At 41.9% G+C, this 14009-nt stretch overlaps 1 protein-coding gene across 2 annotated transcripts in view; it reads right to left on the bottom strand.

Annotated features, from left to right (window-relative positions):
- LAMA2 (laminin subunit alpha 2) overlaps nucleotides 1-14009 on the bottom strand; it is a 943701-nt gene that overhangs the window by 28431 nt on the left and 901261 nt on the right. For both annotated transcript variants that reach the window (XM_056566521.1, XM_056566522.1), the window contains 2 exons: nucleotides 13733-13880; nucleotides 11193-11252 (listed from right to left, as the gene is read on the bottom strand). In XM_056566521.1, the coding sequence (XP_056422496.1) occupies nucleotides 11193-11252; nucleotides 13733-13880 (208 nt within the window). The remainder of the gene's footprint in view (nucleotides 1-11192; nucleotides 11253-13732; nucleotides 13881-14009) is intronic.

The following is a 14009-nucleotide window of genomic DNA, read 5'->3' as shown; positions in this document are numbered from 1 at the left end:
ATACGACGTATATCTACTGCTCAGCATCAGCTGTTCTCCCGGCACAGCTGAAGTCCTGATCTATGCAGGGACATTTTGGCTGCTGTATGGCTGCGGAGGGAAGTAGGGATGCTATGCATCACTCCTCTCCCAGGATACTGAAACTATGGTGTTTTTGCTTAAAAACACAGCTGCGATTTGGAAAAACTGATCGGAAACGCTGGGATCAGGTGAAAAAACGCCAAACCCAAAAACGCAAAGTGAGTTTGGCATTTTGCATTTCCCCATTGAATCCCTGCTAACATCTGGCTGCAGCGTTTTTCCACACGAAAAAACGGCGTGCGGACATTTTGGTGTTTTTTTGGGCAAAACGCCCCCCCCCCCCCCCAAAAAAAAAAGTGGAAACTTAGCCTAACAGCACCGATATACTTATCTGTAGACAGGATGTTATTTTTAGCATGAGCTTTATTCTTCCTTCTACAGACCTACTGCTACATTGCTCCACTGAGCAGAATCCTAAAGCTTCTTTGGCTTATTGACATGGCTTAAGCATATTGGAGCCAACTTATCTTGAGTTTTTAGGTATGTAGAGGTGCATGTCTTGAAGTTCAGGGATGAAGACATTTAAAGTTTAGTATGTGTCTTGCTGTGAATATAGAAACTTCAATATCTGCTGACACAAAACTGTATGTGGTCTTGCGTGGCCACTCAATGGTTTTTGACCACTTGCCTCCACAGAAATATAGTGGCAGCTGTACTTTTCTGCCATGTTCGGGTAGTGTCCTCAGTATTTCTTTAACTTTCAGCTTGCAATCTATGCTCTCAACTTTATCTTTAGAAGCAATCAATGCAGTTGCTATGTTTCTGTATCTTTTTCCTTGTGTTTACAAGGGAATGACTTCTCTCTTTTTAAAACCACTTTTATTTCTAACAGCCATTTTTCTAAGGCCCCTTTCACGCCACAAAATAAAGATCCGTTTGAAGTTCCGTCTGAAAATCGGCTTTAAAACGGCAGTTACAAAATCCTAAACGGCCGTGTCACGATCACACCCTATCGGTCCAGCCAAGACATTAGAGAGAGTGTGATGGTGCAAGGATTAAAGCCGCCAGACCTCTGGGCATCCACTACTAGTCCCAGCAAGTCACCAAATTAACCCTTAGATAAACGTGTTTCCACCAGAGCTGCCTTCAGAAAGGTGAGCTCATATATTTAGAGATCAAAGACCAGAGCTGATTAATTAAACATTTAATCTGATAAAAGATATCACAGTGCTGACTATATAAAAATACAGAAACAAATGACATACAGGTATAAAAATATATAAAAGAGTTTAGCAAGGCAAGTTCAGAAAACAACAGATGAAGTTCTTACAGCATGATGGTATAGCAGTTCTTCAGTGAGTGAGAGTCCAGCTGTTCTTAGGATGGTCTTGTCAGCTTGTTGCACAACATTGAACACCCTGAGTCTAGCATTGTTAAATATTATATATCTGCCTTTTTGGAGGGAGACTCCATTCCCCCCTCCCCTCTGATCCCTCTGATTATATGATGGGACCAGAGTGCATGACTTCAAAAAAGCCTTTGACTTCAAAGGAGATGTAAACAAACAGCCAGACCCCCAATAAAATGCAATACACAAACCCACAGTCTGAATGACCTCTCACCCATGTCTTGGAGGATCCATCACACACAGTTATAATTTATAATACACATATAGGATTTTAATAATCATGCCTTTGGCCTGACAGGCCGTTAGAAAATCCCATTATAGTCTCTGGGATTTTTACATTATCCTTTTTAACCCGTTATAGCCCGCTATTAATAACGGCCGTTATTTTGTGACGGAAGATAGTAATGGGAGTAATAGTGCATGTACTATTTCTTCCGTTTATTCGCCCGTCACAAAATAACGGCGTGATTAATATCGGGCTATAACGGGTTAAAAAGGATAATGTAAAAATCCCATAGACTATAATGTGATTTTATAACAGCCGTATAGGATTTTGTAACTCTCCGTTTTACAGCCGATTTTCAGACAGAACTTCGAACGGATCTTTAAAACGGAGTAATTTTGTAGTGTGAAAGAAGCCTAACATGCCATGCATTTTATCTCAAGCACACCCGATGCCACTAACTAAAGCCCTGGATTAGTTGCTTCAAGTACTGACCAAAATACTATATGTGAACCCAGTGTTTTAATATATTCTGTTCAGGGGATTGAATATATCTGAGACTGCAGGTGTCAGTAAAAGACATTTCGTGTTAAACTTGGAGAAAACACTTGTTATATTGGTTGTGTTTGTCCTTATTTTACTCTTCTTTTGAAAATGTTTGAAAGCTTTTAAATTTGGCAAATAAACTACATTTATAATGGTGGATAAATAATTAAGATTGCATTGCACAAAACAATAATTTCATATCGCTTCTTGGATAAATTAACATTACATTATTTTTCTTGGGGCAATTCTAACGTATATTAATATACAAGAACTTTAAAAAGCAAAGTGCCACTGAATGCATTAATGCTTTGAAAAAGAATTAAACGAACATCAGGGGGCACCATAACAAATATGTAATATCAAAATCTAGATACAGGTTTTTTTTGTAATGACTTCAGTTGTAAAATTTAGTAATGGGAAAAGTAATATTGGACCCTGACACAACAAGCAGGGAATAATTTTAGAGTGTAAATCCAGCCAATACTAATCTGCACATAATAAATCACTTTTTTTTCTAACCTACACTGTTGATATGTGCAAAAATAATATGCTATAGATTTGGTACAGAACCTCAGTCAAGTCTAGTAGAGAACTTATAGCATATAGTGTTGTGTTTGTAACTGCAATATAATGAAAAATCTTTTTTCTTATAATATATACTATAGATGAGCGAATCAAAGCTAGCAAATCTGAATTAGTTACGAATTTCATGAAAAATTCGATTTGCAACGAATGCGAATATCGCCGCAATTCTATTGTGCAAATCCCTTCATTAAACTCCATTTAGTGTGGTCCAGGCTCCAGGGTATCTAAAATGGTGAATCCAAATGTCAGTACATGGGGCAAGGAAAACTGGGAAGGAAAAGCAGGAAGGCGGGTAGGAGGGATGACCCTGAATCACATGCAGGATGCAGCCTATCAGCAGCCAGTCACCCCTGTGATGTCACAGCCCTTTATATTCAGCAGCCATATTCCGACTACTCACTTCATTCATTACACTGCAGAGAGGTAGGACGGACAGCCTGTGTGTGTGTGTGTGTGTGTGTGTTACACAGTTAAGCTTTTTCCAGCAGCGTTTTACATGCTAGTCACATCGGCATTCTGGTGGACAGAGAGCAGTGCTTTTTTTCCCTGAAAAGGATTTTAACCTCCCGGTTACTTTCTTCAGCATTGTATTACAGAGAGAGGCAGATGGCTGTGTGTTGCCTCATACATTTCAACAAGCTGCTTCAACTTCATAAACCTTAACAGAGGAGACGCAATTCTGTGTCTTTGTTCCACAACAAATCATCTGCTGGTTATACTAGTCTGTAGACGGTATAATACCCAGCAGTCCATTCCTAATAGTCTTCAACAGAGTGCAATTTTAAGTTTAGTACACAGCTTTTGTGTGTAGTGTTGGTGTTATGCAAAAATAAAAAAAAATGTAAGCGTACTGTACCGCATTTTTCTGCCCTCATAAGTGCATGCCACATACCTACATCTAATAAGTGTACTATTTTATACCTGTTAATCTGTCAAGGGCCTAGATGCTGTGAAAGTCAAGTCAAAAGTCATCACTGGCTGGTGTTTTACTCCAATACGTTTTTTTAAGCATACTGTAGCGCATTTTTCTGCCCTCATAAGTGCATACCACATACGTATCTAAGTAGTGTACTATTTTGTGCCTGTTAATCTATCAAGGGCCTAGATACTGTGAAAGGCAAGGGTAATCACCGGCTGGTGTTTTACTAAAATACATTTTTTAAGGGTACAGTAGCGCATTGTGCAACAAATGGTCTGCTGGTTATACTAGTCTGTAGACTGTATAATACATACCAAGCAGTCCATTCCTAATAGTCAATGAGAGAGTGCAATTTTGGATTTAGTACACAGCAACTGTGTGCTGCAGCACTGTTGTGTACTGCTGGTGTATCTTACGTATTTTAAAATACGTATTTTTAAGCGTACTGTAGCAAATTTTTCTGCCCTCATAAGTGCATACCACATACCTACATCTACATAGTTTATATTTTGTACCTGTTAATCTGTCAAGGGCCTAGATACTGTGAAAGGACAGCCAAAAGTACACACCTGCTGCTGTTCTAGACAAATACTGTTTTAAGCGTAGTGAAGCATATTGTACTCCCCTCATATGTGCACTGAGTATGTCAGACAGAGAAGTGCCAGGACGTGCACAGAGGAGTGGCAAAGGCCTAAATTCATCAGGCACAGGCAGAGGTCGCAGCAGACTAGGGGCGAGTAACAGCAGGAGTCGCAGCGAGAGGCCTGAGCTCCCGGTATCAGCTAGCAGTTGTGTCTTGACCAGAAATCCATCTGCGATCATCGATTGGTTAACACGATCATTTACTTCCTCACAAGCGACATCTGATACCACCAGTCAACAGCCGGTGGGTTCCTCAGACACAACCCTAAGTTGGCATGGCCCTGGAGCAGTCCCTGTCCTCCCATTGCCTCTGTCCTATGCTGTTTCCTCCCCTAAAGAAGTATCTTATGCTGTGGGTTCAGCTCCACTATTCAGTGAGGACGATCGAATAGAGGACAGTCAGCAGCTACTGCCCAGCCAAGAAGTGAAGGAGACATCTGCCGCTTCCTCCGCTAGGCAGGCAAATAGTGATGAGGAAGAGTGATATGGGAGGCGGTGTTGCCAGCGTTCAGGGTCCTGAAGCAGACACTGTTGAGGAACCTGAGGAGGACATCAGTGACATGCAGACACTAGTCGATGATGATGAAGACAATCACAATTGGGAGCTTCATCATTATCAGGAGAAGCGGGTTGCAGAATGCACGTGAGGCAGCAGCTGAGCCAGCAAGGTGGTAGCATGGTTGGTAGTCAGAGTCAGCATGGTGGCAGAAGTGGAAATTCTGGAGCAAAACGTGCCCAGGGGTTAGCGGCAGCCCACCTTCCCACTAGGTAGTGGAACAGGGGTTCCTGGAGACGGCAGCAGTAGTCGTCAATTAGTGTGGAGGAGGAGGTTAACATGCAAGATGTGTTGGCAGAAGGTGAAGCGTGGCCAGGGTCCCAATGTTGGCACCACAGCCCTGCGTCAACATTTGTTGCGCTACCATAAAGCGGCCTGGGAGAACCATGGCTCCGATGTAGTGGTTCAGCCTGCTGCATCACCCAGTGGCATGCTGCTCCCTCTTTCAGCCAGCCAAGGCTCCACCACCTCAGCCGAAAAGAGCTGTGTGTCATACCCTCATTTTGTCGCTCCAGATGCTACTGCAGCTCATCCTACTTTTAGTCAGTCTTTCCGCCAACAATCCATTGGAAAAGCCATGTCCAAGAGACAACAGTATGCGCCCACTCATCCAACGGTGCAGAAGCTGAATGTGCTCCTGTCCAAGTTGCTGGTGCTGCAGTCGCTCCCTTATCAAGTGGTGGACTCAGCACCTTTCAGAGAACTGATGACTTGTGCCAAGCCGAGGTGGAGAGTGCCAAGTCATCATTTCTTTGCGAAGAAGGCAGTACCAGTCCTGCACAATTTTGTTGAAGAGTAGATGGGCCAGTCCTTGATCCTGTCGGTGTGTACCAAAGTGCATAGCAGCACTGATGTCTGGAGCTGTAACTATGGTCAGGGACAATACATGTCCTTTACGGCCCACTGGGTGAATGTGATTCCTTCACAACCACAACAACAACTTGGACAGGTCATGCCACTTCCTCCTTCACAATCTTAGGCTGTTGGTCCTGTGACAGTGTGCGACTCCACGTCCTCATCCTCCATGTCCTTAGCCTCCACTGCACAGACAAGTCTCAGTGCCCCTTCAGCATACCATGTGTGCAGGGCACGGTGAAGTCACGCTGTACTTCACATGGTTTGCCTTGGCGAACGGAGTCACACAGGGGAGGAACTGCTAGAAGTAATTCATAAAGAAATCGGAGCATGGCTTACTCCACGAAAACTGTAAATGGGAACCATGGTCACTGACAACAGGAAGAACATCTTGTCTGCGCTGTGACAAGGAAGGCTGAGCCATGCACCCTGTATGGCACACGTGTTCAATCTGGTTGTCAAGCGGTTCCTGAAGTTTTCCCCCCATTTGTAAGACATCCTAACAATGGGAAGGAAACTTTGCATGCACTTCAGCCACTCGTACACCGCAAAGCACACCCTCCTTGAGCTGCAGCGTCAGAACGGTATCCCCCAACATAGTCTTATTTGCGACGTTGCTACATGTTGGAATTCCACCCTCCATATGTTAGACCGACTATACAAACAGAGAAAAGCCATCACCAATTTATTGATGATCCAAGCGGATAGGGGGACTCCCCTGTGTAACTTCAATGTCAACCTGTAACTTCAATGTCAACTCATATGTGACACCTGCCGTTTTCTCAGGCCCTTTGAGGAAGCCACATTATTAGTCAGTTGCCAGGATTACGAGATGAACACCGTCATTCCACTGCTTCATTTCCTACAAAATGTTGGAACTGATGGCTGGTCAGGGGAAAGGAGATGTGGCGCCTACATCTCACGGCCACCTGAGCCCTGTGGGGGCTGAACTGGAGGAGGAGGGGGAGGGGCACAGTGGAGTACAGTTTAGGTTTTGCGAAATGGGCAGTTTTTCTAGTCATCTGACAGGAGAGAAGGGGCAGAGGAGCTGGAGTGTTATGAGGAAGGAGAGACAGAGGACCCAGACACACTTTGGCAGTATGCAGTGGAGATGGAGTCAGGGAGTCCCTCCGAGTCACTTGCACAAATGCCACAAATGCATGCTCACTTGCTTGCGTAGTGACCACCGAATTTTCACCATTCGGCAGAGGGATGACTTCTGGCTCTCTACCTTATTGGACCCTCGCTACCGCCACAAAATGGGGGCCTTTTTTAACACCCACTGAGAGGGAGGACAAACTGACCTACTACAGAGACATCCTACATAGTAAGTTGGCCAATGCCTATCTGCACCATCGTCCATCTTCTTGCAGGTCTGTCTTGGGGGGGCCCTCTGTGCTCATCTTCCACTGCCATGGCTGTTGGGGAGGGGTGGGGTGGCAGGAGCAGTACCAGCTCCATTAGCAGCAGCCTTAGTCTACAGTCGCTGATGAATACCTTTCTTCACCTGCATAGTGGAGCAACTCATCAGCAGTAGGTAGACCTGGTGCAGGACCTGAACCAGCAGGTGGTGGCATACCTTGACATGCCCATGCCAACACACCTTGATGATCCGCTGGACTTCTGGGCAGCCAAACTTGATTTGTGGCCGAAACTAGCAACGTTTTCCCTGGAAAAGCTGTCTTGCAGGCCAGTAGTGTGCCATCAGAGCGTCTGTTTAGCGCAGCGGGAGCCATAGTCTCCCCAAGAAGAACTTGTCTGTCCACGAAAAATGTGGAGAGACTGACCTTTGTGAAGATGAATCAGGCATGGATCAGCCAGGATTTCCACCCACCAACGCCTGATGCATCAGAGTAGATTGACCATGGTGCCACGCCAAAACTTCACAAATATGGATAGTGCCAAACAGATTTAAGGCGCTGCTCCCCAGTTACAAACATTCCTCCGCATCAGACCTTTTTCCACCCACCTTCCTCACCAGGTACTGGTATTGCCACCCACCGCACCACTTTGTCACTTTCAGGACTCATGATGCTGTTGCTGCCACCTCCAGGCTGTCTCATTCAGCCACTATATTGTCTCCTCATGCTTCAGCCACCTCCAGGCTGTGCCATTCAGCCACTATATGGTCTCTTCATGCTTCAGCCAACTCCAGGCTGTGCCATTCAGCCACTATATGGTCTCCTCATATGCCACCAACTCCAGGCTGTGCCATTCAGCCACTAGCTACCATAAATCTTCAATAAAAATTTTAAAATTAATCTTTAAATCTTAGGGATTGTGAGGCCCTATGGTCTCCTCATGCTGCCGCGATCTGCTGGCTGTGTCATTCAGCCACTATATGGTCTCCTCATGCTTCAGCCAACTCCTGGCTGTGCCATTCAGCCACTATATGGTCTGCTCATGCTTCAGCCACCTCCAGGCTTTGCCATTCAGCCACTATATGGTTTCCTCATGCTGCCACAAACTCCAGGTGGTCATTCAGCCACTATATGGTCTCCTCATACTGATGCCACCTCCAGGCTCTGTCATTGCGCCGCCATGTGACATGTGACTCCTTGTTAGAATTGTTCCTTTGTAACAATACGACATGTGGTATGGACATTAAAACTTGGGAGTGTAATCTTAAATTTCAATTTCAAAATCTTAAATTCCAATTTCAATAAATTGATGTAATATTTTCAAGACTGAGGCCCTACGGTTGTTGTCGTCATATAGTAGCTGTGGAATTACCACAAGAATCCAATGAAACAGGTTAGAGCAATCACAATGAACCATTACTGATTAAATGAAACATTTGCAGTTCCACAAAAAGTAAGACAGTGGGAGGGGGGGGGGGGTAAGACGGGGGCAGTGAAAGGCATAGGCTGGAATAGATGGTAGCTCACCTCGTGGTGAACCACCAGCTCGACGCTCACCAGAAGGGGTACTCAAACATTTTTAATAAATTCAAATAAGGTTAAATAAAAATTACATTAAAAAATCTATTTACTCTCTTCAATTTTGATGCCATATGGTCTCCCTGCTGCCATATTCAGATGCTCTGCCCCAGGGATTCTAATAGCAATGCCTGTAATCTGCATCTCATACTGAATAGCAGTACTATTTCACCAACACAGCACACTCCCTATGCGTGTTAGAACAAAGAAAACTGTTCTACACCCATATTGAGGCTTTGTGTAGGCCAGAAATAGCCATTTCTAATACAGAGTCGCCACAAATAAATTCGGACCGAACCAAATTTTTTGGGAAAATTCGGTGAATCGGCCAAATCAAATTTTTCTAAAGTTCGTTCATCTCTAACATATACATATATTGCTCTTTCAGCAGTCAGCTGCTACAAACAAAGATTTTTCGTCAACTTTGTTATTTGGGGAATCAATTCCCCATTTCTGTCAATTGCAAAAAAAAGTATTGTAGTACGTAACTGAAAAGGAAGGATGTGTGGAAACCCTTGTGGTTGCATTTTGAAATAAAGCATTTTGTGTCTAAAAGGCAAATGCATATCTATGTATTAATGGCATTTTCTTTATTTATGTAGGCCCCGTAATATAATACTCACTACAGTACACTTGACATAAAACTATCAAGCACAGACACTGAATGTAACCTAAACTGCTTCACTTAATACCAAAATAAAGAGATTTTTTTTTAAACTAAAATGCCATTCACTGTTCATCATAAATAAAGTGTATGGGTTGCTTTGTTGTGGGGGCACCAGCTATGTAAAATCTGTATAGTATACTGGTACAAGTGCTGTCACAAGACAGTACTGGGGGCCTGGCTACCTGTGGTTAGATGGCTGGGATCAGAACATTAGTGGATTGCGTAGCTTTCCGGCCAGCACACTGCCAGTGATGCTGCTGACATAGAAGCTGTGCCCGCCTATCTCATTTAATGAAAGTCTGTTGTTTAATGTAATAATCATGATCTCTAATATAAAAAATGATCCAAGAAAAAACTATGCTGTATATTATCATTTGTATGTATTAAAAAGCTGTGAAGGGTACAATAATAATTAGAGCTACTGTATTATCCTCGGATTCATACGTGAATTTTCATTTTTCAATATGTTGTTTTTATGTTCAAATATACGTTCTGACCAATTTTCTAGAATGGTTAGAACTGTATTGTTTTATACAGAGCTCCAAAGAAATATTCTGCATAGGCACACACATTATATATATATATATATATATATATATATATATATATATATATATGTAAAACGCCAAAAGAAAGCTTTGTGTTTTTTGGGTTATAAAAAAAAAATAAAATGCTGCAGTCAGATGTTAAAAAATTGTCAATAAGGATTAACCATTAACTTTATACCGCATAGCATTATAAGTTCCAAGTAATGGCCCAGATTTATTATTGCAAATGTGCCCGCATTTTGTGCAATTTTTGCCCAAAACTCTGTTATAGGAATTCAAAGAGGTGTGGCACTGGAGAAAAGGGACATCATTTTACATGGGCTAAATTCTGGCACTGTTTAAGTCAACTAATATTTGGTCTAAATCTCCTTCAGGGTTCCTCGCTTTCTTCGAAAACTGGGCACCCAACCTGCATTAAACCCACATGGGTTCACACTACGTTTTCTCCCATACGGGAGCGCATACGGCAGGGGGGAGCTAAAAGCTAGCGCTCCCGTATGTCACCGTATGCGCTCCCGTATGTCATTCATTTCAATGAGCCGACCGGACCGAACGTTTCACTCCGGTCGGCTCATTGAAATGAATGACATACGGGAGCGCATACGGTGACATACAGGAGCGCGAGCTTTTAGCTCCCCCCTGCTGTATGCGCTCCCGTATGGGAGAAAACGTAGTGTGAACCCAGCCTAATGCATAAAGCCAGAGGCCATGCGTTGCTTATGTATGGTGCCTGGTCGTGAAGTGGTTAACTTTATGTTTTGAGATTTAAATCGAAGAAGCAGAGATTAAACCACTATAGAAATGTATTAAGGGATCGGCACAGAATGTGGAATCTATTGGAACAAAAGGGCATTTAAGGATAGATATTCACTTCATGTGTCCAGCTCCAGTTTGTCTTATTTTGTGTTCTAGTTTTTATGAAGTTGAGGGGGTGTAAATTCTGTTGTAACAAGCAGAGGGGATGTTGGTAGGACTTTTATCTTCCTGAGTTATACAGTTGTGAAAAGGACCGCATTTCTGATTATGTAAACCATTGGGAATGTGACTATATTAGCTGAAAAATATTGACTAGCACACTAGGACACATTTCCATTTGTCTTGCTATGGGAGGCCCTGGAAGAGAATAATTGTAAGTTGAGGTAGTCCTGTCATATCCTTCATTCTGCTCACAGTACATAGGAAGAAAAAGGAAGGAAATGGAAATAATTAGGTCTGTGTCACTGAAAAGCTAATACAGAGAAATGAAGAAGAGGCAGGTTAAATAGGAGAGAGGGGATGGATACCGTTGTAGAATCAAGCTCATCTGTGATATTGGCACTCTTCACTTCAGTGGTGTCGGGATCCTGCAGTGCAGCAAATAAGAGGCAAAGCACTTGTTAGAATCGCCATACTTCAATACAAAACTACAACATACAGAGGAAAGACACATCAATAGCAAGTTGTCAATATAATGCGTTCACATGGTATAATTTACATATATTATCATACAGTAAAAGCTCTTTGAGGAGGCCACTTAAAATCACATGGAAAATTGTCTCCTGTGGTATTGGTCTCGTTAAACAAAAATGGCCATTATGCATAATATATGGTGAGCTAACAATCCGTCACACCAAAGCTGGTCTGGATAAGGAGATGGTCTTATCAGAGAGATTTTACCCTTTATTTACATTAATAGGCTATTGATGATATATAACAGTTTATGAACAACACACGTCATGTAATACTTGTGTCTGCCATGAGTCCTCAGTTATCAGAGAGACATCATGCATGAGATTTATTGCTGTTGTATTGTTTGCTCTTACTATTTGATGACAAATTTCTAGAAATCAGATGTAAATAAAGCAATATAGAAACATAATATACTTGTGAACACATATACTACTAAGACAAAAAAAGACTATTTATTGCATGAGCCACTATATTAATTGCATTAAAGTGGTTATCCAGGAATGGAAAAACACAGCTGCTTTCTTCCAGAAAAAGAGCCCCACTTGTCTGCAGGTTGTGTGTGGTACTACAAGTCATCTCCATGAGCTGCTATATGACACACAGAGGACAAAAGCGAAGCTGTTTATGGAATAAATAATGGAACAATAGCTATGTTTTTCGGATACTGGATAACCCTATAAAATTTATGTAAATTCGTTCAAATAAGATATTTTTATAGCAATGTCTCATGAGACTAGTAACTGCTTGTTGTCCAACCCTTGGTTACAAGCGAGGTTGGACTGGTCCACCAGTATAACAGAGGAGCTTTGGATATGCCCAGGTCCTAATGCAATATTAGACCCAAAAATGCCCCATAGAAGCCAACCTCGTGTTAAAGGGACTTTGCAGGCAATAATTTCTCAGTATTTTTATGGGTTATCTCACAAGTTCATATTTGACTTTATTGATACATATATTGCAAAGTTAATAATACAATTATATACATTATAAAATGATAGTGGCCCTGTACAAGCCCTTTGTGGATGGACGGAGCCCAATGAACCCCAGTGTGACACTGCTTACACAATGTAAGTAATATCAATTCAGACTACTGTTACATTCTAGCATATATATATATATATATATATATATATATATATATATATATATATAATCTATTCTGCTTTATTTGCCATTCAAGCTGATATGAATTTTAGAAGAGCCATCCATTGGATAAAGATCCATTAATCCATAAAAAGTGACTAGTGCTGAAAATATGCTAAAAGCAAGTAGATAGAAATATTTTGTTTTCATTTCTTGAATTGTTGTTTTGAATTTGAATTTCCCTAGAAGTGCTGCTTGCTCTTCTATATACTGTGTTTGTAATTATACTCTTAATATAATTATGATACAATTATATACAAATCCTTCTATGTAATTATGTTTAGCTAAAGCAGCAGGAATCTTAAAGAGGTATTCCTCTGCGATCATACACCTTATCCCTATCCATTGGATAGGGGATAAGGTGTCTGATCGCGGAGGGCCCGCTGCTGAGACCCCGCGCGATCTCCCAGTAGCACCTACATTCTATGCGGGTGCTGAATCTCCAGTTTCCGGGATTGGGGATGTGACGTCACACCACGCCACCTCCATTCATGTCTATGGGAGGGGGCGTGACGAAACTGGAGATTCAGCACCCGCATAGAATGCAGGTGCTACTGGGAGATCGCGACCATACACATTATCCCCTATATTTTTGCCCGGAATACCCCTTTAAGATCACTTTTTAGGGATTACATATGCGTATGATAGCACTCCATGCAGGTATTATGGGAATTCTGACCTGAAAGAAACTAGTGGCATAATCTGAAGATTTTTGTGTCCTAAGTTTTGAGGCTGGATAATCAATAATAAACCTTTTGTCCCAAATATGTTTTTGGGATGTTTGATGTTTATTAAACTGCATTTATTAACTTTGACTATAGGTAAAATAGTTTTTTGGGAAGTTATTAGGATTTTTCTCCTGATACATGTAACTGGGCACTACCAACATGTGCAGCTCTGTTAAAGGGGTTGTGTAGAAGAAAAACAGTGCTAAATTCTTCTAAAAACAACACCATACCTGTCCCCAGCTTGTGTGTGGTATTTCAACCTGACTCTTCATTTTAATATAACTGAGCTGCAATACCAGACACAACCAGAGGACAGGTGTGTTGTTGTTTTTAGAAGAAATTTTCTCTGTCTTTCTAATCCTGGATAACCCCTTTTAAGATCTTATGTATATCTCGTTGTAGTAGGAATGTATTATGATTGTATCGGCCACAGTAGTATTACTTTTTATATATGCTTATAAATAAATGATGTCCTTTTAATGATGCTGTTATTAAGTACTTACAGTGGATGAGATAGGACCAGGGATGACTTGCGGTGACGTGGTGGCACCAGGTGTTCCACTGCTGTCTATGTCTCCATCTTCTTCCTGTGGGAGGCACTGTCCAATATCTGCATTCTCAAAAGACACAGGTTGTGCAAAGTCTACTGGCCTATTAGGATGGAAATGTATATATAAGTGCAGGGATTTTGCTTATTAAAATTAAAAAGCTATGAAATACAACTTGTTTGTCTTGATTTATATTGCCATCAGTATAAGAATATTGGCTATCTATTAAAGC

This window comes from Hyla sarda, chromosome 3, assembly GCF_029499605.1.
Source record: "Hyla sarda isolate aHylSar1 chromosome 3, aHylSar1.hap1, whole genome shotgun sequence".
Lineage (NCBI taxonomy): Eukaryota > Metazoa > Chordata > Amphibia > Anura > Hylidae > Hyla > Hyla sarda.
This window is presented reverse-complemented; position numbering and strand designations above follow the sequence as displayed.